This window comes from Mirounga leonina, unplaced genomic scaffold (assembly GCF_011800145.1).
Source record: "Mirounga leonina isolate KUSES-001 unplaced genomic scaffold, KU_Mleo_1.0 Mir_173, whole genome shotgun sequence".
NCBI classification, from domain to species: domain Eukaryota; kingdom Metazoa; phylum Chordata; class Mammalia; order Carnivora; family Phocidae; genus Mirounga; species Mirounga leonina.
In genome coordinates, this window is record NW_023270447.1 from 74,315,154 (window position 1) to 74,339,723 (window position 24,570).

At 49.1% G+C, this 24,570-nt stretch overlaps 1 protein-coding gene across 4 annotated transcripts in view; it reads right to left on the reverse strand.

Annotated features, from left to right (window-relative positions):
* Positions 1-3,904: 3,904 nt before the first annotated feature.
* The window catches only part of ARID1A (AT-rich interaction domain 1A), a 68,897-nt gene continuing 48,231 nt past the window's right edge, over positions 3,905-24,570 (reverse strand). The window contains exons 5-20 of one of the 4 annotated variants that reach the window (XM_035019399.1): positions 21,199-21,439; positions 20,823-20,915; positions 20,130-20,297; positions 19,176-19,488; positions 17,659-17,804; positions 17,455-17,564; positions 16,022-16,231; positions 13,344-13,551; positions 11,879-12,011; positions 11,531-11,706; positions 11,036-11,186; positions 10,826-10,954; positions 10,646-10,742; positions 9,300-10,191; positions 8,822-8,952; positions 3,905-7,008 (exon numbers count right to left, since the gene is read on the reverse strand). In XM_035019399.1, the coding sequence (XP_034875290.1) occupies positions 5,278-7,008; positions 8,822-8,952; positions 9,300-10,191; positions 10,646-10,742; positions 10,826-10,954; positions 11,036-11,186; positions 11,531-11,706; positions 11,879-12,011; positions 13,344-13,551; positions 16,022-16,231; positions 17,455-17,564; positions 17,659-17,804; positions 19,176-19,488; positions 20,130-20,297; positions 20,823-20,915; positions 21,199-21,439 (4,929 nt within the window). In that variant the 3' untranslated portion in view covers positions 3,905-5,277. The remainder of the gene's footprint in view (positions 7,009-8,821; positions 8,953-9,299; positions 10,192-10,645; positions 10,743-10,825; positions 10,955-11,035; positions 11,187-11,530; positions 11,707-11,878; positions 12,012-13,343; positions 13,552-16,021; positions 16,232-17,454; positions 17,565-17,658; positions 17,805-19,175; positions 19,489-20,129; positions 20,298-20,822; positions 20,916-21,198; positions 21,440-24,570) is intronic. The other 3 variants (XM_035019402.1, XM_035019401.1, XM_035019400.1) reach the window with 3 other exon arrangements.

Here is a 24,570-nt window from a genome sequence, read left to right on the forward strand (position 1 = left end):
CATGGAGCATTCACCATGCTGGAGCAACCTGACAACTCGTTTCTTTCTGTAGCACCTTGCTTGGCTCCAGGTACCGTATCCAAAGGTGGCTTTGGCTGCAGACCGGGCAGAGGAACAGACCAGTGTGTGCATTCTCAGTAATTCAGTTTCAGACACTAGACTTTCCATGGCCCCAGCCCTATGGGAATGATGGAATAGCTGACCCTCATCTTGGCTTTGAGGCCACGCCGTTATGGGACAAAAGTGACCACATTGGCTCCTGATTCTGTTACTGCCAACTTAGCAGGCAGGGGCTAATGCCTGTGATGACAGGCAGAACTTTACACTCCATCTTGTCTCTGTGGGCACTCACTGGCAGTTTCCAAGGATGCTGGGTGACATTCACATCCGTCCTGAAATCGGGGGTGGCACCAGTCAGGTTTTGGACATTCCGTTTGGCCTCTGTTTTTTTTTTTTTTTTTTAAAGATTTTATTTATTTATTTGAGAGAGAGAATGAGATAGAGAGAGCATGAGAGGGGGGAGGGTCAGAGGGAGAACCAGACTCCCCGCCGAGCAGGGAGCCCGATGCGGGACTCGATCCCGGGACTCCAGGATCGTGACCTGAGCCGAAGGCAGTTGCTTAACCAACTGAGCCACCCAGGCGCCCCCCATTTGGCCTCTGTTGTATCATTTGAAGGTGTCCATCCACCGCGGGACACCCCACCCTGCCTCTCAATTGCAGGAGCCAAACACTGATCCTTTAGAGGCCGCAGACACTAAATATTTTTCACCCTTCGTTCGGTGTTTGCCTTTCAGTACTTAGAAAACCTTGACCCGACTGCGGCCTAGTGGGAAGGGCCTTAGCCACTTGGGGGTGGCAGTGGCTACAAGGCAAAAGAGCCAATGAGGTTGAGAGCATTGTTTAGGCCAGACTTGGCAGCTCTCCAGCTATGAAAGAAGGTTAAGGTCATTGGGGGGGGGGGGGCGGGGAGGAGGAGCCTGGGAAAAGAACTACTGGCCACACCCCTGGGTTCTCTACTGGCGAGGTTCTATTTACTTCTCAAAAGCAAATTACTCACAGCTCAGTGGCTAGCAGTTCTCTCAGCCTGTGGTAACTCCAGTCGGAAACTGGAGACCAGGCTAGGCTCCCCCTGCATTGCAGGGGAGCAGATGAAAGGAACCCAGGAAACCAAACTCCTAGGTAATGCTCCACACATAGCCCAGAAATGCACTTTCTACACTAGAAAATGGAGTTCAAGAGGCCCGGTACAAAACATAGCCATTAGCAACACAGCTCACCAAAATATAGATATGAAAAGTTTCCCGTGTCGTTTTTTTTCCCAGAAGAGTCCTAGGAAGGCATCTCGGTTGACGAAGGTGAGCCATTGTCTCTACCTCCCTCCCCCTCAATCAATAGAGGAATACTGATTATTCGTTCCTGTCCCTGACCCAAATATTAACAAGCACACTTAGCTCGATGAACACTTGGTTGAAATTCTTGGGACAATTGTTACCTTATGCTGAGTACGACAAAAGCAAATCTTGCCTGCTGAGCTCCGCAGCTAGCTTCAGTTACTCCTGGGGTCCTCTGCCCCGGGGAGGAGGGCCGCAGCTGTGGGACCCCACTTGGACATTCTTTCCTGCCACTCGACCCTATTTTAAACTTTCTCAGGTTTACCTCTTTCCCTCTCTTCCTTCTGTTCCACACAACTACGAATCTGCACAGGCTATGCCAAGAACCCTGGGGGTGGGTGTGCTCAAACCGCTTTCCTCAGCTGTAAAATGGGAGCCAGAATACTGACTTGCAGGCACAATCCTTGCAGGATTACTTGATGGGCCACGTCTGGTACACAAGTAGGTACGCACTAGGAAACTGAGGTTTCGAGTGTCCACAACAATGGCGTTTTCTCCGCTACTGCTTCTGGTCTCTCCGCTGTTTCCCCAAGGAAGGAGATGAACAGAGACGCTGTATATGGCAACATTCGCCTCACAAAAGTAACTGCATCTGGCCAACATCTACAGTTTCATTCAACAACTCCTTAAGTGGTCACCCTGTGTCCTAGGACCCGGATGTAGCAGTGACCAAAATAATAATGCCCTCAGAGAGCTTACATTCTAGTGGGAGACGACAGGTGAGTAAAATATACGGTTGACCCTTGAACAACAGAGGGTTTGAACTGCACAGGTCCACTTAAACAGATTTTTTTTTGATACAGTGCAGTACTATAAATGTATTCTCTCTTCCTTATGATTTTCCTAACATTTTTTCCCTCTTCCTTACTTGACTGTAGGCATACTGCATATAATACAGATAACATACAAAATAGGTGTTGATCTACTGTTTATGTATCAGTAAGGCTTCCGGTCAACAGTAGGCTATTAGTGTAGGTTTTGGGGGAGTCAAAAGTTATACATGTATTTCTGGGGGGTGCCTGGCTGGCTCAGTCAGTAGAGGATGTGACTCTTGATCTCAGGGTCATGACTTCACGCCCCACGTTGGGGGTAAAGATTACTTAAAAAACAAAAAGTAAAAATAAATAAAAGCAACGTTTGTAAAATTTGAAGAAAAAAAAAAAAGTATTTTTGCCCAGGCAGGGTGTTGGCAGCCCTGGCCTCCACACCGTTCAAAGGGCAACCGTACAACAGGCCGGACGTAACAAGGGCTACAAAGAAGAATAAGGCAGAGAGGGAAATAAGGCAGGGGGGCAGAGACTGCTATTTTAAATAAGGTGGCTAGGGAAGGTTCACCGACACAGTATTTGAGCGAAGACCCGAAGAAGAGGACTTCAGTCACAGAGTTATCTGGTCGAAGAGTATTCTGGACAGAGGGGACGGTAGATACGAAATCCCTAAGGTGGAAACATTCCTTTGTGGGGGAGTGAGCAATGGGGAAGAGAAAGGGGGCCCAGAAATCTAACAGCAAGCCAGACGACCAAGGGTCTCGCAGGTCATTTATAAGGATCTGGACTTTACTCTGAGTGAGAAGACTGAAGGATTTTGATCTTAGGTTTTAAAGGGAGTGTTCTGGTTGCTAATGTCAAGAATAGGTTCAACCAGGCAAAGCAGAAACAAGGAGGATATTTCAAGAATTTAAGAATGATAGGATAGTGTCTTGAACTACAGTGGTAGTGGCCCGGCTGAGGGTTCTTTTTTGGAGAGGGCAAACAGACTGGATGTGGAAACGAAAGTAGTTTTTTGTTTTGTTTTGCCAAGCAATGGAATTGTTGTTTCCTGGGGAAAGGATGGGAGAAGCAGGTTTCTAGGGGAAGATAGGGCATTTTAGCTCGGGAGTGTTCAAATTAATCTTCCACACAGTTAAGGTGGAGGCTGCCTTGAGATAAATGCTTGTCTTACTGTTAAAAATTTCTTAGAAAAGGGGCGCCTGGGTGGCTCAGTCGTTAAGCGTCTGCCTTCGGCTTAGGTCATGGTTCTGGGGTCCTGGGATGGAACCCCGCATCGGGCACCCTGCTCAGCGGGAAGCCTGCTTCTCCCTCTCCCCCTCCCCCTGCTTGTGTTCCCTCTCTTGCTGTGTCTCTGTCAAATAAATAAATCTTTAAAAAATTTCTTTTCTTAGAAAAGCAGATATCCTCCCTTAAGCCAACTATGTAAAAAAAAATTTTTTTTCTAGACTATCATCAAAATTTCTTTGGCTATTTACACCCATTTTATTTCAAGAGGCTAACAGCCTTTTATGCCGAGAACTTCCTCTTGCAGGTGAAATCATCGCAGAGGCTTTCTTAAATTTACTTACACTGTGGAAGGTAGAGCGGAATATGGTACAGAAATGACAGGGCCCAGGATGCCACCATTCAGGGAAGAGGGCACACCAAGGAGATTTCCAAGAACAGGACCGGCAACCCCCGCCCCCCCCAAAAGGTCAGGTTGTTAAATCGTGTGAAAACAGTAAAAAGCCTCACAAACGTCTTACCAAGATTTAATGTACATTTATTCTTAACACGTGGAACATATAGTATAAAGATTTCATACTGAATAAATGATATTCATTAAGCCAAAAAAGGAAAAAAGGAGGAATTTACATCAAGTTTTAGCTACATTGTTTGAAATACAAATATGCAGATTTTATCACTGAAAAAATCTCAATTGTGTTTCTTCATCAGGAACTTCAACTGAACCTAGAACTTTTTCACACCTCGATTAGAAAGAAAACAAAACAAAACAAAAACCCAGAAAAAAATAAACTATAAGTTGATTGGCTGCTGAGACAGCAAGGACTTTTTACAGAGACCTGTACAGCGTCGTGCCAAGAGGGGCGACGTCTGGCAAGAGATTAAATAGCTGTGTCTCGCTTTGTGCAGGTCACCAACTTGTTAACTCGTCATACTATAAAGGGGCGGCTGGGAGGGGGACCAAACTGTGGGGATCCAAGGGTATGTGCAATGTACAACGTCATATATATACACACGTGGCAGCGCAGCCGCTGCAGCTAAAGGTTAAAACCAGTTCTAAGAGGTGATCTCAGGGTTATTCATACAATCAAGGAGGAGAGAAAGAGGTCAGGGTGTTGTAGGTTCACACATGATACTTTGGGGGAAAAGCCTTTTTTTTTTTTCTCCTCAACATTTAACTAAAAACATTTTTAAAAACTACAGCTTGCTGCTGACCCAGCGTTTTCTCTTGTTTCCATGTGAGACATTATTATTACAGTATGTTTACAGTATCAGGTGTACAGTACAGTACATGAAAGGGTCTACACTCTACTGCACAGGCCTCTCCAGTGAACAGGGTCTGTCCACAACTGCGAACTTCTCGGCTCCTGCAAGATTGTGAATGTACAACAATAAACCACACACAGTTCAGCAGTCACCTTTTTTGTCCTTCAGAGGTTTTTTTTTTTTGTATTTTTTTCCTTTTTTTTTTTTTACCATTAAAAACAGTTATGAAATGTGGCATCCCGTTGATGCAAGGGCCGGGAAAGCCATTTTTATTTTATTTTATTTATTTATTTTTTCCCCAAACTCACTGTAAACGACAGTAACTTTGGTTAAAATAAAAAAGTCTTCTATGTAGGCAGAGCTTTGTCTTTTCAAATAGGGTGGGGTCCTGAGGGGGGTAAGGTGAGGACAAGGAACAGAAAGGTGTGAGGTGGGCGGGGGGGGGGGGGGGGCGGGGCGGGAGGAGGAAAGAGAAACAGGAGAGACTTTTTACCCAAGGGAGAAGCTGGACAGCACAGGGTAAACTGGATTCTGAGGTGGTTTTGCATAAATAAAGGGCAACAGTCAGTTTCTAAGTTCTCCACACACGCACACACACACAGGGAGGGAGGTGTCCCACGGCTGTCATGACTGGCCAATCAAAAACAGTACATCACAAATGACTTGTGAAACCAATGAGTTCATCAACGGTGATACCGAGATGTCCAACAGCCGTGACTCGTACAGCGTGAACTCCGAGTGGTTCTCGTCCACCTTGGCCAGGGCCAGCAGCGCGCGGGCAGCCCGCCGCATCATGTCCACACTAGTTGGCTCGAAGGGCGGGTTCTGCATGTGGAGCAGGCTGGCCTGGCTCTGCTGGAACTGGGTGGCAGCAAGGCTGTCCTCCAGGAAGCCGAGGAGGTTGCCGATGCTGCCCTTCTGCACGGCGATGGCGCGGGCTGCCAGGCTGTCGCCCTGCGCCAGGTTGGCCAGCAGAACCACGGCCATCTCCCGGCACACCGGGTTCTTTCGGTCACTGAGGAAGCGCACCATGGTGCTATACAACTTCTCCAGGCGGCTGAAGGGGGGCGTGGCCAGGATCAGGTCCACATTGTTGTCCTGGATGCTGAGTTTGCTGAGGGTTTCCAAGACCAGTCTCTGGGGGGAGAGGACGGCGTTGGGGCCCAGGGTGGAGAAGGGGTCCTGGGCTTCAGCGGAAGGGCAGACTGCCCAGTGTAGGAGTCCGTCCAGGACAGGCAGGCAAATGCTCTCAGGGTACGGGGAGAGGTCCAACTGCCCCGAGATGTTGGCGAGCGTGACCAAGGTGTTTTCCCGGAGCATCTCCAAGCAGTCCCACCACCACTCCACTTTGTTGCAGCTCACCCCTTGGTCCTGCTCCTCCTCCTTCTCGTAAGTCAGTGGTGCCTGCTTCCGCTCTGGGTGCTTGTGGTGCAGGAGGATCAGCTTGCCCAGGATCAGCAGCAGCCCCGGGTGTTTGGACATCTCAAAGTCGTTGCCGGGCACAAACGACAGGCTTCGGATGGTATTGGAGACACAGACGCAGCGCTTAGCGAGGGAATCCTGCCAGTCCAGAAGGGTACACAGTGGGGTCTCGTCTTTACTGTGGGGTTCGTCCTCTAGGATCTTGATGTTCCGGTGGCTCTGTGCCGGGCTGATGCCGAATGGAAACTTGCTGCTCTCCTTGGTGGCCTCTGCATTCTTAGCTCCCTCCTCGGTCAACGTGCTAGACCGGGTGGACAACATGTCATCCATTGTGGCTGTGATCCGTTTCTCCGGAGGGCCATCAGGCGGGGGGCCCTCCTGTTCTGTTGTCCCTGGAGTACCCTCTGCTGCTGTGACATGTTTCCGGGTGACTGGTGGGCAGGGCACATGAGGCCGGGTCGGCAGCAGCTCTGTCTTGCTCTCAAAGTGGGTCTGGATATGCTCAGTGGTGTCCCCCCCACCAATCCGCCAGTGCAGCAGGCCACTGTCAAACTCCTGCACGCGCCCAAGCTTATCTGAGCAGTCCACCACAAACGGGTCATTCTTCTGCACAATCTTTACTGGAAGCTTGTCAAACTTACTAATCAGTTTCTCCTCACTACTCTCTGAGGCTGCCTTGTCCTTGCCCGAGAAGGCCATCTCCTCGTCATTTTCCACTACTTCCTCTTCTTCTTCCTCCTCTAGTTTAGGACCTAGAAGGTCTTCCTCTTCCTCCCCCTCCATGGGGGCTGGACTAGACGCCTTGCTGAATCTCCCAGGGTCCAGTAGTGTTCTCTGTCCTGGGTCACCCACCTCATACTCCTTTAAAATGCCAAAGATCTCGATCAGGCAACGTCGGAAATATTCCACAAGGAGCTCTAGCAAACCTGGGAGCTAAAGAGAGAAAAACAGGAAATAAATGAAGGAAGAAAAGTGGGCCAAAGGAGAGAATCCTTGATCTGAGAAGCCTCCCACAGTCTTCTACCTAATCTCCCCTCCTTTCCTTGGAGGTCAGACATCTGTATCCCCAGGAGAGACAGAGCTGCTCCTTTACCAAAGGCTCTCCACAGAGTAAGTCATTCAATCTTTGCTATGCCCAGCATACAGTTCTTCCTTCTGCTCAGCCTACCTCCACGTAACCTGCCTCCAGCAGGACGGACATGCTGACCGACAGCTCTGCACCTCACCTCTTGGCCTCCTCTTCCCAGCCAATTCCTGCTTTTCTTCACCAGGCCCAGTTTCCTACCTGCTGGGCATTGATACTGTCCCTCTTAAGACACTCTCTATATTCCACTGCCAAGTATAGCCCAAGGCTAGGCATGGTGGGATGATCCCTTCAACACGAGCGGAGAAAGGGAAAGCAGTGTGGAGAGATATTGACCTGCTCTCTTCTCCTAGCTCCCCAACATTCCAGGAGGCTGGACCTCCATGAGTCAATCATGCAACATAATGAGTGGGATGAGGCTTCGGTCCTCCAAACATCGGTCTAAGCTGGTGCTAGGTAGACCCAAGTTCCAGCTTGGATCCTGTATAGGTCATTTACCTCTAGAAGAAAACACTAATCTCCAGTCAGATTAATCTCTGGCCAAAGAGAATAAAGCAGAATGGAAAAAATAAGGGCTTTAGAACTAGAAAGATCTAGGTTTGCATTCTAGCTTTTCTAGGAACTAGCCATGTGATTTAAACTCTCTAACCTATACTACTTCTATCTTTCCGCTGAACACAATGGAAATTCCTACACTTGACACCGACTGTTCTGAGGTCTAAATGGAATATACCAAATGCCTGGCATATGGAAATTGCTCAATCAATATCTGTTCCTTTTCCTTCTCATGGGGGGCAATTTTATGTAATGGACATAAAGTTGGGCTCTGGAATCAGAAAGACTGCTGACAGCTGTGTGAACTTGGGCAAAGATAAGACTCTGAGCCTATTTACTCTTCTCTAGGAGGCCACATGTGTCTCAGAAGGCTGTTGTGAAGATGATATGAAAGAACATATGAAGGACCTAGCACAAAGTGATGACACACGAAATGGTTAACTCTTAACAATTCCCTCTAGTCAGCTCCTTGATAGATAGGTTGGTAGGTACGCTAAGGATGATCAAAAGAAAGAGTGGGATGGTGCAGCAGAAACTCTTCCTAGCTATTGGGAAGACTCAAGGTGCACGTCTTGTGGAGAGAGGATCGGGAGAATCACCTCTGCAAGAACATAATTAAAATACCACCACCACCACCACTCACAAGCAGACTTCACTTCCCCTTCTATACCTTAGGAACACGGGATCAATAAAGACCTCCTATATTCACAGTGCATGAAGACAGAGAAGAAGAAACTGCCGTGCTCACTAATAAAGACCACAGGTTTTTCTTGGTAGTCTTGAAAGTTGGGTGTCTTCACTCACACCAACAGAATCTGCATTTCTTTCTTTTTTTTTTTTTTTTTGCATTTCTTACCAATACCAAAAAGTTTCTCCCAAATTCCCTTTGAAGTCAATCCTGATACCTTACACAAATTATTATTGTTCTCAGTGTTCTGGGCCCACGGCCAGTGGCAAAGTACTGGCACAGAAGATACCAGAGAGTGAGCGAGAGAGGGGAGACCATGCTGGCCGGGGATGGCTTAATTCCCTGTGTCACTTCGTGCGGTCTGCTTCAAGATCCCAGGCCCTCCCATCCTTCCAATCTTTCCAGGCACCTGTACTCACCTGACTGAGGTTGAAGGTCATGATGCTGTTGTCATCATACAGCAGGATGTTAATGGTGTCTAATGCCCATGTGCTCTCTGCCAGCAGCCCAGACTTGAGGGACATCATTACCCGCCATGCCTCCGGGGTTCCTGAAATAAACCTCCATGTCGCCCATCTCCCAAGCCCAGGTTGGCCAGATGCTCCCCCAGGGCTGGCCCATCAGTCAGGCTACTCTGAAGATAACACATGGCAGGAGGCAGTTCCTATCTAGGAGAGGACACACATCTGCTTCTAGGCTCCCTTAGGACATCACTGCATGGCGCTTCTTTTGGTAAAGCCTGAAATCAGCTGTTTTCCTTATCCAAAGTTCTTTGGCTCTATTTTAGACAACACTGGACCAAGATCTTATCCCATCCGGAATATTAGGATGGAGAAAGAAAAATGGACAAGATTTTAAGGGGCAGATGAAGCAACCTGACGAGGGAGGTCTCCTTACCGATGTCTTTCATCGTGAGCCGCCTCCTCTGCTTCAACACGGGCTGTGTTGCTTCCACGGAGCCAGGTGGGAAGGTGATGTCCCGCCGAATCATGGGCGGCTGCACGGGGGCAGGTGCTATGTGCGAGGCAGGTACCGGGGGACCTGCCTTTTGCATCTTCATCCCAGAGTGTAGGAATGGAGACTTGCTAGGAGAGGTGCGGTTCTCCATTGGCCGGGGCAGGGGAGCGGGGCTGGATACCTGAGGAATGTGATTCTGCATGCTTGGCGGGGGCTGGTAGTTGGAAGGAGGGGGCCTTGTCATGGGGGGCACGGGGGCAGAGGGACCATATGGGGGCTGCCGTGTGCCATGGGAAGGCCACGGGCCTTCATGGTTGGCCCTCTGATCCGTATGCAGCATTTCATCTGTTCGGTTCACGCCATGGTAGGCGGGGCCCTGGGGGGCAGAGCCAGTGCTCTGCCTGTTGGTGTAATTGTAGGTCATGTCATTACGCCCCTGCCACATGGTGCCTTGCTGAGCGACCTCAGCCGATGCTTGTATGGGGCCGCCCATCATCTGCGGTGGCATGTTCTGCTGGGCATTGGAGCCGGGGGGCGCAGAGACACGGTCTCGGCCAAACTGGAATGGAAACTGGTTCTGGGGGCCGCCCGCTGGTCGGCGCTCAGTAGCAGCGGCGGCCGTGGCAGGATAGGCGTTGCCATACTGGTTGTACACATCTTGCTGAGGGGAAGGCTGGGCGGCTTGCTGCTGGCTGGCAGGCTGGGGCTGGGCGGGGGGCAACTGCTGCTGTTGGGGCTGCCCCTGCCCCGTGCTGTACGGCACGCTGTACATCTCCCCTTCGTGCCGCTTGGCAGGAGGGCCGTATGTGCCGTCCATCGGCCGTTTGTAATTCTAAGACAGGGACAAGCAGAGGGGCAGTTAATATTCTGCACGCAGGGACACAAGACGCACAGCTGCCGAGATGGCTACACCAGACACTCGCCGGGCTTCCTTCTGTGCCTCCAGGGGGGACAGGGACTCCAAGGGAAGAAAGGAATCACCTTTACAAACGATCTTTTGAAGTTGTTTCTGAAAGCAAGAATCAGTCCCTATTTCCCCTGGTCTCCCTTGCTCTAGGTAGAAAAATGTAGAGAAGTTCAAAAACCAAAATAAGATCGGTTTCTAGCCCTTTTGGAGAACTAGCGAGACCGGACTGGAATCTCAACAGGGATGAGACTGAGGGCTCGGCTCTTCAGCAGAACTATGTGGGTGGGAGCATACCGAAGGACCTAGAGCAAGCCCGCCGTAAACTCTCCAACTCAGCCTTCTAACCGGCTCCTGGGGGGACCCCGGCTGCCCTCCTCACCTGCTGCTGCTGCTGATACATTGTGGTCTGCTGGCTGGGGAAGGGGCTGCCGGAAGGGGTGCCTTGAGTGGAGAACTGATTGCCATAGGAATCATGTCTGCAGGAGGGAGAGAACCAGAGGATCAGGGCGGAAGTGGCAAGGCCTGAGCCACAGCGACGCCGACAGCAGCCCTCACTCACCGCTGCTGCTGCTGCTGCGGGGGGTAGCGGCTGGGAGAGTACATCCCCGAGTCTGGGTTGGAAGGCATGAGAGTCGGCTGTGGGGCTCCGGTGCCCATGTTTCCCTCGGGTCCTATTCCAGGCTCCGTCCTGTACACAGGTGGAGCAGTGGGTTGAGTCCACAATAGCTGTGGGGGGCTGGGGTGGGACAGGAGCAGGGGCCACGCTCACCTCACTCTGTCATACGGCCCTCCATAGGGATAGTGCTGTCGCGGTCCCATCGCCACATTTCCCAGCCCAGGGCCGGCAGCTCGGCTGTAGGGGTCTCCCATCCCGCCGTTGGGGCCCTGCCCCGAGGACATGAAAGGATCGCTCCCTGGAGCTGTGCGCAGAAGGAAGGTGTGAGCAAACCGGTAAGCCAGCAGGCCTCGCAGCCTACACCTTGCCTGCCCCAAAGACCAAGCCCTCTTCAGGGCTTGGGTTTGTTCCTAGTTTCCTTGACGGGTTCAGAAGAGATCTAAAGAGGCTCCAACCAGCAAAGAGCACCTACTTGTTAAAGTGTGACAAGGTGAGGCCAGGGAGAGGGAGACAAGAAAGGAGGTAAGGATGAAGAGTGGTGGTTGGGTCTGGAAAGGCCTTATCTCCGAGAATGGCTTGACAAGAACCGTGAACCACTCTCAAGATATCCCCCCATTTCCCTGGCCCTGTCCTCAAGCAGTTGGTCACCTTTCCTCATGCCGCCATAAGGATCCTTATTTGGCTCGTAGGACATGCGCCCCATCATGTCAGAGGTATTCATACTGGGCTGGTACCCAGGGTTTGGAGTCATGGAATTCCGCTTCTGGAATGTGGGGTCACTTCCATCAGGAAACGCATCCTGGATCCCAACCGAATTGCTCCTGCTCCAGAGTGAGGAAAGCCAATTAAACCCCAAATAAAGCAATTCCTTCAGTAAGCAGGGCACGTGAGAGTCCCTGGCTGGGTGGGCAGAGCAGGGACCACCCTGGGCTGCACAGAAGCTCATGCACTTCTGCCCAGGTCCTCCAAGCAACCTGCCCCTGCTCCTGGCCTTACCTCATGCCTGGCAAGGGGGGGATCTGACTGTGTGGTGTGGATGCTGGAGTTGGTGGCTTCAGGTCTCCTCCTTCTGCCATGGAACTGCTGGTTGACTGAGGTGTCTGTGGCCCCTGCATAGACCCAGATCCCGCTGTGGACAGAGATGTGGGGTGAGCCGGCAGGTGTTTAACTCTCACAGGAATACACAAACGCCCTGGGGTTTCTTTGGAAAGGACTGTTGTAAGGCTAAAGCTGGGGTTCTTTAAAGCCTAAATCACCCTTCTCAGCAGGGAATATGTAAGGCCAGGTAATAAAAAGGGAATTTGAGGGTTCTTCTTCTTCTTCTTCTTTTTTTAATATAGGCTCCATGCCCAGTGTGGAGCCTGACGTGGGGCTTGAACTCACGACCCTGAGATCAAGACCTGAGCTGAGATCAAGAGTCGGACGCTTAACTGACTGAGCCGCCCAGGTGCCCTGGGGAATTTGAGGTTTCTATTGCTCCTTGATACTGTTTTGCATTTGGAGAACAGGAGTAGTGTGGCAATGCCATCACCATGCTAGTGTTCCCTTGTGTCTCTGCCAGCTTCCCTGACTACTCTTCTTTACTTCCCCAAGGACCCTGTCTAACCTACTAAACCCTGTAATGCTGGTGCACAAGTTCCCAGTCAGAGCCCCTGGAATCCTAGGTAGGAAGGCTCCACATTGCCCCAAACCTTCAGTGTACTTTAAGAACCCAGGAGCTCCTACTCACAAGCATCTAGCACAGTGTCACCTCTCAGGTTCCAATGTTCTTCTAAGCTGATGCGAGCAGAACTACCAGTAATTAATGTTTCCATTAGTTACCATTCCCAGCAGCAGATATCCCACTGCTTAGGCCTCCCCAGCCGATGAGTCATCTCAGGCACTCATTACACCCTCAGAGGTCAACACCAGGGCACATGTGTTCACACCCACCTTCTAGGAGCCCTGGCCTTCTTCCCTCCCCATGCTTGCCCAGGCCCCAGCCTCCTCTCAGAAAGGAGGGTGGGCAGAGGCACTCCCATCAGAGAGTTCCATTCATATGCCCTCCCCACCCCCTCCTTCCCATTCATTAGCATCTCAGCTCCCTGGGGAATTCAGGGCTCTAGTCTGAGCTGCATTCTAAGGCGCTGACATCAGTGGGCCAAAGCTCCCAGATGGCCCTGCCTCACTGCGATTTGTCAGATTTCCCTACTCCTCTGGTGTCCCTCCTACTCGCTAGTTTACAAACATTTGGCAAGATGCCAGGTGCACAATGAAAATTAAAACTTAAGGGCTGCTGCAGACTACCTCTCAAGGGAGTCGCCACTGTCCGCTCTTTAGCTCTGTCAGCGTGGTAAGCCCTGGGGTAGGGCAGGGCAGCGCACACGTCCCTGGGGCCACGCACTGCTGAATAAGGAGTCTGGACCCCTGAATGCTCCCCGTGAAGGGTGAGCCTTAGTGGGGCTGCTCACCCGATCCTTACCAGGAGAGGGAGGTTGGATCTTGGGCTGGGACTTCTTGGAATCAGCAGCTGCAAAGATGTCTGGGGGAGGGTCTTCTCCCCGTTCAATCTTGCACTCAAAGGCATAGAGACACTGGATATACTGCTTTTTCAAGGAGCTGGCAGCACTGCTTGAGGTGCCCACATTGAGGTTGGTCGCAAGTTCCCGCCATTTTTTGTTCTTGTTGACCTGTACAACCAACCAGAAGAGTCGAGGTACATCTTCCACCTGGTCTTCCTGCTCACAAGCCCCAAGCCCCATCAGGCTACCAGGCACTCATCTCTTACGGAATCACAGTTCTCAGTTAACCACCAAAGTTAACCCCCCTCAGTGCAGAGTCCACAACAAATGTTAAAATCCATGGCTAGCTGCCCTCTACCCTCAACACGCTCTATCCATAGATCACTGCAACTAGCAGACTGCTTATTCAAAAGAGGGCAAATTTCACATCATTATTAATGGGAGAGAACAGAATTCGGAAGGTATGATGCTTTACACGAGTATACTACTGAAAAATGGTGTGCAAATCACCATCAGATCCAAACCCCTTCAAAGGCAACAATAAAAATCAACATTTTCCAAAATGGAGACATGGCAATATCAGCTACCACTCTGCTAGACTTACTTTGTCAAACTGGAGGTTTCCATATCTGGGCTGTTTTCTCGTTGTGGGGCTCTTGGCAAATTTTACATTCTTGTGCCACTGCTGCCCTGCTTCTCAGTGACATGTCACCAACTACAAGCCCCCTTCCCTCACCAGTCACTGTCCTGATTGTCCAGGAGATGCTTCAGGCCCTCTAACTTCTCTGTGCCCTCCCAGCGGCCAGCCTATACTTGTCTCCTTTCCTAAGCTTCAGGACACACTGACCAAGACCATTCCCCAATCCCTACAGTTAGATGGTCTCTCTGCTCTAGCCAGGCAGGTCTCCTTCTTCACGTATTCTTATGCTTACTCATCCACCCCAAAGGCTGGGAACACCAGCTTTCCAGTCCCAACACACAAAGGAAGCTCAACTGACCTGGTACCTGTGATACCAGAGAGAAGAGTGATAAGGAAGCAAAGAGAGGGACAACCTAGATGGCGGGGAGGTGACCAGGAACACTTTCCAGAGCAGGCTAACATCTGAGCTGAAGCCTGAAGGTTGGGGATGGAGCTGGTTGGGTATGTTCCGGACTCTCTCCTATATCTCCATGCCACGTAGGCCGGTCAACTGGATGACCCCTTCCTCTACCTACACCCTACTAATCCTTCACAGAAGCTCAGGACTCATATTCTGCCTTCTTGGAAGCTTCACAAACTTATAACGGCACTCTTTCTCCTCTGAACTCCCACTGACTTTAGCATTCAATTACATCACAGCACCTAAAAGGCTGGTGTCCTTTCGCAAACTGGAAGACAGGCGCAGGCTTCGGGATTCCCTCTGTACCGCATCCTAGGTTCGGTGAATCCAGAAGCCTATCCAATCAAAAGTATGCCGAACCTAACCCGACGCCCCCTCCCTTTCCCTACAGGCAGGAGAAGCCTGACCAGGAGAACTCAGTACCAGGGAGAATGGCAGGAATAAGCCCAGGGTCACCTCAGAAGCCTGCTGTGGCTTTGCTTCCCACGCCAGTTATGTGGCGGTGTGCACGTGTCTTGTTTTGTTTTGTTTTCCTTTGTGGGGGAGGGGAATAAAGCCTGAAGGGAGAAGGAATTCATAACTGACTGTTGGTTGGCTTCATTCCAATCACTTTCTTTTCTGCTGGTGACAGCTGTTTTCCTCTTCTGATTTAGAAGGTTTGGAACACGTCTCTCCCTGCCACGCCTCCCCCTGAGCTCAGCCACAAACTCAGATCCAACAGCAGGCTCCTGATCTGATGACTACAGAACACGCATAGGAGGAAAGTTCCCAAAGCACAGCATTGCCTCAACTATTTGCCTCCCGGGCTGAGTGTAAAGCAATGCTATAAGGTATCAGAGCAGGGGCAAGGCTCAGGGTGGTATTCAGTTCAGAGGTTTTTAGCACAGATTACTGCATTCACTTAAGTATGCCATATGGAATAACTAAACACCCCACCTACTTCATCCTTCATAAGCTACTTCTATTAAATAGCTCCTGAAATCCCATCTTCACTGGGACTGGAAGGAAAGGGTCAGCAACTACTCTGGCTACACCTGTTCCATCTTGCAGACCAATTTACATGGCAGAAATCTTGCTGCAAGCTTTGCGTATTATTTCTAGCTTTTGACAGTCTAGCAGGATACACACTACCCCTACTTTACAAATAAGTTAGGGTTCAGAGTGGTCATTCACCTTGATTAAGGTCACATGTGTTGTTAAGTGGCTAAGAAAGAATTCAAAACCAGACTCATCTCTCCAAACCATGCCCTTGCTTACTATGCCAAACTGCCTCCCGCATTTTCCCTATCTTTGTACCCCAGTGAGACCCTAGACATATGGTAAACTCATTGCTAATACTTCCTACTACCCAGGGAGGTCTCAGCCTCCTGTCTTTGTCTTATCTTCTGGAAGCCCTGTGCTTCCAGTCTGTCAGTGTGTGCCTCAGAGAGCAGGAGACGGTGATGCCCCTGTGGGATGCTTGGCACCAGGTGAAGCCACTGAGTACCTAGAGAGAGGCTTGTTGCAACCACAGAGGAAGCCAAGTGCTAGGCACTCACCTGAGTCAATCCACCAATCTCCTTCACAGACACATAGAGGCGATAGAGGTCCAGAGGTTTCCTACCCACAGCAGGCAGATTTGTCATGCCCATGGCCTTCTCCTCCGTGAAGGCCAGATAACGGTCCACCCACATCTTCCTCTCAGGCTCACCACCCAGCTCATACAACTTGGTGATCTTCTCATTGGTTGTAGTAGAAGAACTGGATTTCTGGAAGGGGCAGGTCAAGATTCATAGGAACCGGTCAGATTCAAAGCCTATGCTAAGGGTGGTCTCAGAAGTCCCTTGATTAGGGCATTGGTAAAGCTTCTTATTCTGGGGTAGTCAGTAACATGTCCCTTGCCTTCGCAAGGTCAGAAGACCAAATGGGAGCTAGAAATTCTTCCTGTAAAGGAAGGAAGCTAACACTGCCTATATGTTATGCATTGGGTGCCATGCTAGACGCCTTTATATATCAGCCATTATTAATTATCCTCCTCTTCAAAGGTAAGGAAGCAGGCACAGGAGGCCACTCCTAAAATCTCATTGTTTTTAAGTAGCAGAGCTAAGTGTCAAACCCTTATCCACCTGACAACAATGTCACTATACTACTTCCATGCTATTACCCAGGAGGCTGGGCATGATTTTATAGACTGTTTCAGAGAACTCAAGAAACTCAAAACGTTGATTTTGAGACAATGGGATGGACTAAAATGAAAAGAAACTTCCTCCTCTCAAGAAAGGAAGGGTCTCCTACCTGCCTGAAAGGCTTTGGATGTTAAATATCCTGTCCCAGACAGGAGGATGGCTAAAAGGGTCTGAGAGTCAGAGGTGAAGGTCCACAGGACGTGGCAGCTGTACATTTTTATTTCCCCTACTTTATAAGATAGGGAAAATGGGGTATGACAAAGGGCAGAAATGTTTCAAATGATTCAAACACTGAACAGGTCCCCAGACTGCCACACAACCCAACAGATAGCACACTCAGGGCCATCCTACAGGGAGGCCAAGCAAGGACCCAAACCCCACCTGCCTCATCTTCCTCTCTATAGAACACAGGGCACCAACCATTCCTGCTGCTCTGAGTAAGGTCCAGGAAGAGAAGAGCAACTAGTTGCCCATGGCACACAACACCTATCAATGCATGAGGACAGGGTGCACAGTTTCACAAAGGGCATTACAGAGGATTCTACACTGCAGGCCTGGCATTTCCTCTATCACAGACAGCTGTGAGAACATTGTGTTATTTACATCAGGACCCCTTAGGCTAAATGAAATCTAATTCAATGAGCTACTAGCCTGGGACCCTTCATGATCAGAAGATCAGCCTTTTCTGAGATGATCTAGTCCATGTCATAAAAGGCTAGAGTCTAGTCACCCTCTTCTCTTTTTCCTTCCTATCCCTGGAGAGGATGGGACAGACAGTTGAGAGGAGTCAGGATATAAATCATTACCTTGGATTTGGATTCTGTCTTGGGTGTCCCGTCTGCCTTGTTGTTCATTTTGGTGGCTGGAGTTAACTTGACGTCCCCAAGGCCCATCATCTCTGGGCTGGCTGCCATCCCTATAAAAGAGAAAAAAATCTCAAGTCCAATAAGTTTGTGACATGAAGATCATTCTGGAAGAAATTCCTGGGATGAGCAAGGACTTGGATTTACCTGCTGAATTGTTGGCCATGGTCCCACCCATGGGATACGGGGGTCCCTGAGGGTTGATCATGCCAGCCATACTATTAATCCCTTGTCCGTAGGGAGGTCCAGTTCCCATCATGCCCCCCTGATTCATATTGGGGTAGCCTGGTGGCCTGAGGAAGAAGATGGAAAGTGAGAGAGAGACAAGAGTTAGACACAGTGAGCTTTCATATTTGGAACTGAGCTAAATAGAGTTTGTGAGCCAAGATCATCTAGTGAGGCTTACAAGGAAAAAGTTTATGGGTTTCCCAAACCACAACCATGTACCACCTGACCCAGACATTCCTATCTACTACCTCCCACGAAAGGTTCTACGATGGTTCAGGCTCCAAACAGGAAACCATAGCTCAATTTTAAAGGATACAATCCTTGGAGAAGGGACCCCTACCGTGTCTCTTAAGTACTGCCTCCCTCTAAGTGTCAAAATGTGTTTCCATTTAAGGGCTTCTCTATGGCAAAAGGCCTAGATTTTACCACTCTGTCATGTCAAAACCCAACCAAACTGGACCCCTCATGGCACAGCACCTGGAGGTGCTTTCTTTTTTTCTTTTTTTTAAAGATTTTATTTATTTATTTGACAGAGAGAGACACAGCAAGAGAGGGAACACAAGCAGGGGGAGTGGGAGAGGGAGAAGCAGGCTCCCCGTGGAGCAGGGAGCCTGATGCGGGGCTCGATCCCAGGACCCTGGGACCATGACCTGAGCCGAAGGCAGACGCTTAACGACTGAGCCACCCAGGCGCCCCGTGGAGGTGCTTTCTTGATGTACCTACCGCAAACTCTATGCTTCCATCATTTTGAAACACTACCAAACCCATCTCTTTACCATTAACCCCCCCATTCTACCTTAGTTCATAAGCATTCCAGTATACAAGAGTCACTGTAAGAACTGTAGCCACCAACAGAGGGGTACACAGACAGAGCCTTCAAAAGCCAGTAGAATCATATTCACTGAAGTGAACGGCCACCAAAGTGAGTGTCCAAGGAAGAACAGATGAATCTTCAAAGTCATTAAACCAAATCACATGAGCTCTCTGCACTTTAGTGCCAGATTCAAACACGAAGAACCACACAGAACAGTAGAGAAATGGCAAACCACAACCTTACCATCCTCTATTTCTCACACTACAGATCCAAGTTATATGTATCATTGAAATCCTTTTGGAAACCAAAAAACTAGATTGACAGAAGAAACGGAGAAACTCTGAAAACTTATTTTACTCATCAAAATAACCTATGCTTTCTAAAGTTCTTTACATACAATATCTGGACATGTGAAATTTGATACCAACTGAAGATGCTTAAGAATCAGCACTTTTGTTGGTTTTCTTTCCCACTGTAAGGAAACCCAGTTTTCTAAAGAGCTCTCGATAAAATACATATTTACCAAGATGGCATGGTTCAGATCCAGAAGCATCTCAACAACCCAAATCACTTTACAATTTATTTCCTTCTGCTGACACCCTCTTCGCTTCCCAGGCCTTACCTGTTTTGGATAGAGTTGGCAGCAACATGCATGGCGACAGCAGTTTCTTGAGTTTTCCGATTCATGCCCCCTGGTGGGGGACACATCCCTGACCCAACCTGAGGTGGCATATTGGCCATGTTAGGGCCATAAGGCCGGTTGCCCATGGAGGCATGACTCATTCTCCCTGGAGGGAGTGTGCCATAAGGTGGGATGCCAGGCTGCCCATGCATCTGACCTCCAGCACCCATAGGGTTCATACTTCCGGCCATGCCTGCACTGGGGTAGTTAGCATTGGGCAAGGCATTATAGTTTGGCTGCCTGGGGTAGCCTCCTGGGAAGGAAAGAAGAGAAGACGCAGAGACTTGGTTAGTGACTCAGTAGCAACTTCTTAATCTCGCTCAGCTCTAAAACTCCAAAGATAATAAATGATAGGAATCACTCACTATTTGGTCTGATAAGAGACCAACTTCATGGCAGCCTTCACCCCATTAAAAAAAAGGGGGGGAGGAGGCCAGGAACACAGAAAGGCAGGCCTCAGTTGTCCTCTCATCCTAAAGCCAGTGCAGCACAGAGCAAGGCTTGCTGGCAGGCTCTGCTGCTACCCAGGCCCCTCAACTCCCAGAACTCCTTCCTTTCTACACGGGCAATCTGCCGTCTCTTCCATGTTCTGTGTAAGACATTCAGCTTTAGATCCACCCAGGGCTCATTTTGAGGAAAGATACATTCTATTAGGACTAATTTACTTTAATTACCATTAAGTGTTTGCCCAGTCTTGAGCTAAACACCTTCTCCCCATTTTACGGATGAAGGAGAGACTCAGGGATATTCAGGGACTTTCCCATGGTGACAGTCCTGCCCTATTTTAGGGCCTGGCTTTGGTGGATTTAAAGCAAAGGGCAGTCCTACTCTTACAACCCAGAGAGCAGCATATGTATACACCTCTATGTACTCCTAACTGGGTAACATACTCACCCTGTGGGCCGTACTGACTCCCCTGGGGACCATAGCTCCCCATGGAGTTCTGCTGGTAGGAGCCCATGCCTGTGTGCATCTGTCCACCCGAAGGCTGACGCGGAGATAAGGCCGAGCCGGGCTGGGGGGAACTGTACTGGGGCATCTGGGGGTTCCTCTGCATGTAACCTATTTGTGGGTAGTGTCCATATATTATTACCTCAGTACAATGAGAACAGATGTTCTCCCTTATCATAAGACCTCACCATCTACATTTTCTTTAGCAACTACCTACGAAGTCTCTATTTGCTATATAATTATGTGCTCTTTTAGGCACCCTCCAAAGTGACATTGCCACCAACCAGGGCATGCCAACTGTTTCTACTAAATGGGGGTCTGAAAAGACAAACAGCAATGACAACAAAATGGGACAGGATTTAAAGGGTAAAGATTTGATGCCAAGTCTTCAGTATCTGCTGACCAAATTAGACACAATGTAGGAAGGAATCCATTAGAGCACAAACACTGAGAAACAATACTGGGGGGCAACACAATACTGGAGCCACCAACACGGTTAAACCCACTCTAACTTCACAATTCATTGCTGGGATTGTCCTAAGCTTCCTGGTCATACGATTCTCCAAAAGCTATTGTACAGGATAATCAAATGGCTCCCTTAGACTTCTGCACCTCCCTGAAAGCCCAGGGTCTCACCTCGATCTTGGGCAATGCTCGATTGGTTCATGGAAGGATGCATGATGCTGTCCGACTGGCCACTGGGTGGCCGAGGTGGCATCTGGTTGCCTGCTCCAAACAGAGAAAGAAGCCAGTCATGGCTAAGCCTGGAAATTCTAGCCAGGAGGTCATTTCAGAGTTGGAAATGGCTCCTGCCAAGGCCAAACCTCCCAGTAACACATACACAGAGGGACCCCCACCAAGGGGCTCCCATCTCTCTTCTTCAAATGTTGAATGGAAACTTCGCAGACATGAACCAGAGATGTTCTCTGTGACAGTGGAAGGCTGGGGCTCCCTGATATCACTGGGGGCCAGTCCCTTTTCCCTCTCCCTGAAGTCCAGCACTTGAAGGTACCTGGCACTGCAGCAGGCGAGAGTGGTCCTGAGCGAGACTGAGCAACACTGGCGGGAGAGCCAACAGGGGATGGGGAGGGGCCTCGGATGCCAGGCAGGTGAGGGGAGGTATGAGGAGAGAAAGGAGACTGAGCTGGATTACTCTGCTCTCCTTGGCTGCTGGAAATCCCTGATGTGCTCACTCCAGGGCTCAGAGCTCCTTCTGTCCCCATGGGGAGATCGTCTATTGAACCAGATAGATCCTGAAACATACACATAAGCATATGGATTAGCAATGTTAGGCAGAAAGACTTCTTTCAACAGTTGTACTACACAATTAATATTTTACCTAGCCAACCAAGAGCAAACACACTGCACAAGTTATGTAGTCATGATACTAAAGCTTACAGATGGCAAAACTCTATTCAGAGTCAGATAGAAAATATTTTAGACTCTGTTGGCCATTAGTCTTTGTCACAACTACTCAACTCTGCCACCATAGTGCTAAAGCAGTCAGAGATAATCCTTCAACAAATGGGTAGACTGTGTTCTAATAAAACTTTATTTATAAAAACAAGTAACTAGCCCATAAGCTGTAGTTTGCTGACCCATGGTCTATCTATCAGAGCAGATCATCTAGCACTTTCATCTTCTTTCCTGTCCCCAACTTTTTTTTTTTAAAGATTTTATTTTATTTTTTTTTAAGATTTTTATTTATTTATTTGAGAGAGAATGAGAGACAGAGAGCACGAGAGGGAAGAGGGTCAGAGGAAGAAGCAGACTCCCTGCCGAGCAGGAAGCCCGATGCGGGACTCGATCCAGGGACTCCAGGATCATGACCTGAGCCGAAGGCAGTCGCTTAACCAACTGAGCCACCCAGGCGCCCAAGATTTTATTTTATTTTTGACAGAGAGAGACACAGAGAGAGGGAACACAAGCAGGGGGCGTGCGAGAGGGAGAAGCAGGCTTTCTGCTGAGCAGGGAGCCCAATGCGGGGCTCGATCCCAGGACCCTGGGATCATGACCTGAGCCAAAGGCAGATGCTTAACGACTGAGCCACCCAGGCGCCCCTCCTGTCCCCAACTTCTATAGTCACAAGAAAGCTGCTCTTTCAGTGAGACTTTAGTTCTTTTCTGATGGGGAAACTTGACAAAATACTGCCAGGATGGCACCAGGAGCTAGCTACAGGAGAATGGTAAACAAGTTTGGGCAACATTCACAGACCCCCTCTCCATCAGATTATTATAACCTACGTTTACCAAGGATGCACTTGCTCCAAGTTACCACACAGTAAACATAAAGGGTAGGACGTGGGAAAGGGACAGATTGTATGAGACAATTCCTTAACTGCCAAGAAGATCTGGGACTACATTCCTAACAACTGGCCCACAACAGGGATGAACAAATGTTTACCAACTGAGCAAATCAGTTTTCCTCCTAGCTTTGTTTTTTCGGTGAAAACTTGATGTTTATTGGGGGGCTTTAGTTACCTTGAATTCATCAGTATAGCGTTCACTCGAGGTCAGTAATCTCCTGAGATTAGCAACCAGGAGCTCAATATGAAAAATATTCACCACAGGAAATGCACACCCAGCCCCAACCTCATTCTCTAGCAGCATCACTGGTTCAACACCACACGTCAACTTCAGGCTGGGAACTAACTAAAGGATGAGAGCTTTGGGTAGGGGCTCAGATCTGGGAAACACCTAATGCTCAAACGTTTAAAAAAGAAGTTCTCTTAAAGAGACATCTGAAGAGAAAGGAGATCCAAAATGGCCTAAGTCTATTCCTATTCCTACAACAAGCTCACCCTAAAAAGATTATCTCAAGATAACACTGACCCTGGAGTCTGACAATAACACTGAAGGCCAGAGGGCACCTCTTAGGCTCTCCCCAAAGTATTATGTTGGTTGGACCTTCTGCAAATCAGCTGGTTACTTCACTAAGCTGGGAACATTTCCGCGGAGTTCTATGGGAATAAAGCTTGTCCTGAAGGCAAGGCAGGCAGGTAGGTATGCATTTGTGCCTGTGTCCAGCTCTCCACTGTTAGCTCAGAAGTCAGAAAATGCTAGCTTTCCAAAATGCTAGCACACCATAGCGTGCTTTAAATATGAAGTAAGAATTAGTCCCAGCATGGACAAGAACTCAAGAAGGCTCTCCTGTAGATAACACCCGAAGGTGTCTTCCCTTTCAAAGGACTAAAGTACCTGGAGCTATATAAAGCCCTGGGTTCATCCCAAGAAAGGAGAATTCCACCCCCATGTTGAGGGCTAAGCTATACCAGGGACACCTGGCTTCTGAGCCAAGGAGAATAAACTCAAAGAGGCAGCAGCAAGAAGACAAGAGAAAGCCAACTGTGTAGACCTTGAAAGCCACTTGTTAGGCCCTGACCTGTAACAGAAACCACAGCTGAAAGCTTTCTTTTAGGGACCAGTAGGTTCCCTCAGCATTCCTTCCTGGAACAGGACCCATTCCTTATTGATCTGCCAGCTTCCGGTAATACAACTACTTGCTTACAGAAAAAAGAAATCAGTGTATTTTGAAAAAGAATAGGAATCAAAGGTCCATCCATAAGAACTTGGCCCTATTCAAATGGCTTTGGAAAATTAAGTGTTTTGAATTATCTTCGGTATGTATGTATGTATGTATGTATGTATTCATTGGGGGGGGCGGTTGAGGGAGAGGGAAAGAGAATCCTCAAGTAGACTCCCCGCTGAGGGCAGAGCCCGATGCAGGGCTCAATCCCAGGACCCTGAGATCAGACCTGAGCCGAAACCAAGAGTCAGATGCTTAACCGACTGAGCCACCCAGGTGCCCCTGAATATTTTTGTTTTTAATTAAACAAAATATGAATACTCTCATGGTAAAAACAGTTCAGATAGTAGAGGTAAAGCCAAAGTTCCCCTTTGCTCTATTTCTGCTGCCTTCAACTGAGGAATCCCTGCTCAACTGGGTATATACCCTTGGAAATCTGAGGAACTGAGGCGGGGGGGAAGGGAAGAAAAAACCCAATAACAGCCCACCAACCACTGCTATGAGTCGGAACGGGGCCTACGGATGGCTCCTTCAGCCACACTTCTGTTAAAAACCAGGTTCTCCACAGATCCGTAAGTGAATGTGTTAGTCCAGCTGAGAGATCCCAGGAGCCTGAAGAAAACACTGGCAACCCCTGGGACTGGGCTCTCAGGACCCTGGAGGTATCTGTGGTGGCAGCGTGGTGGCTTTCTTCACAGAGACACTCTGAGGAGGGCCATCAGTTTTGGTAAAGTGCCCTGAGCTCCTTGGAGAAAAAGTGCTAAATAAACCACTGTCAACAGCAGCCCCACGTGGGCTGGGATGCCTGAGCACAGAATAATAGTGGGGAAGGAAATAGCATTAATCTTCTTATCTCTCT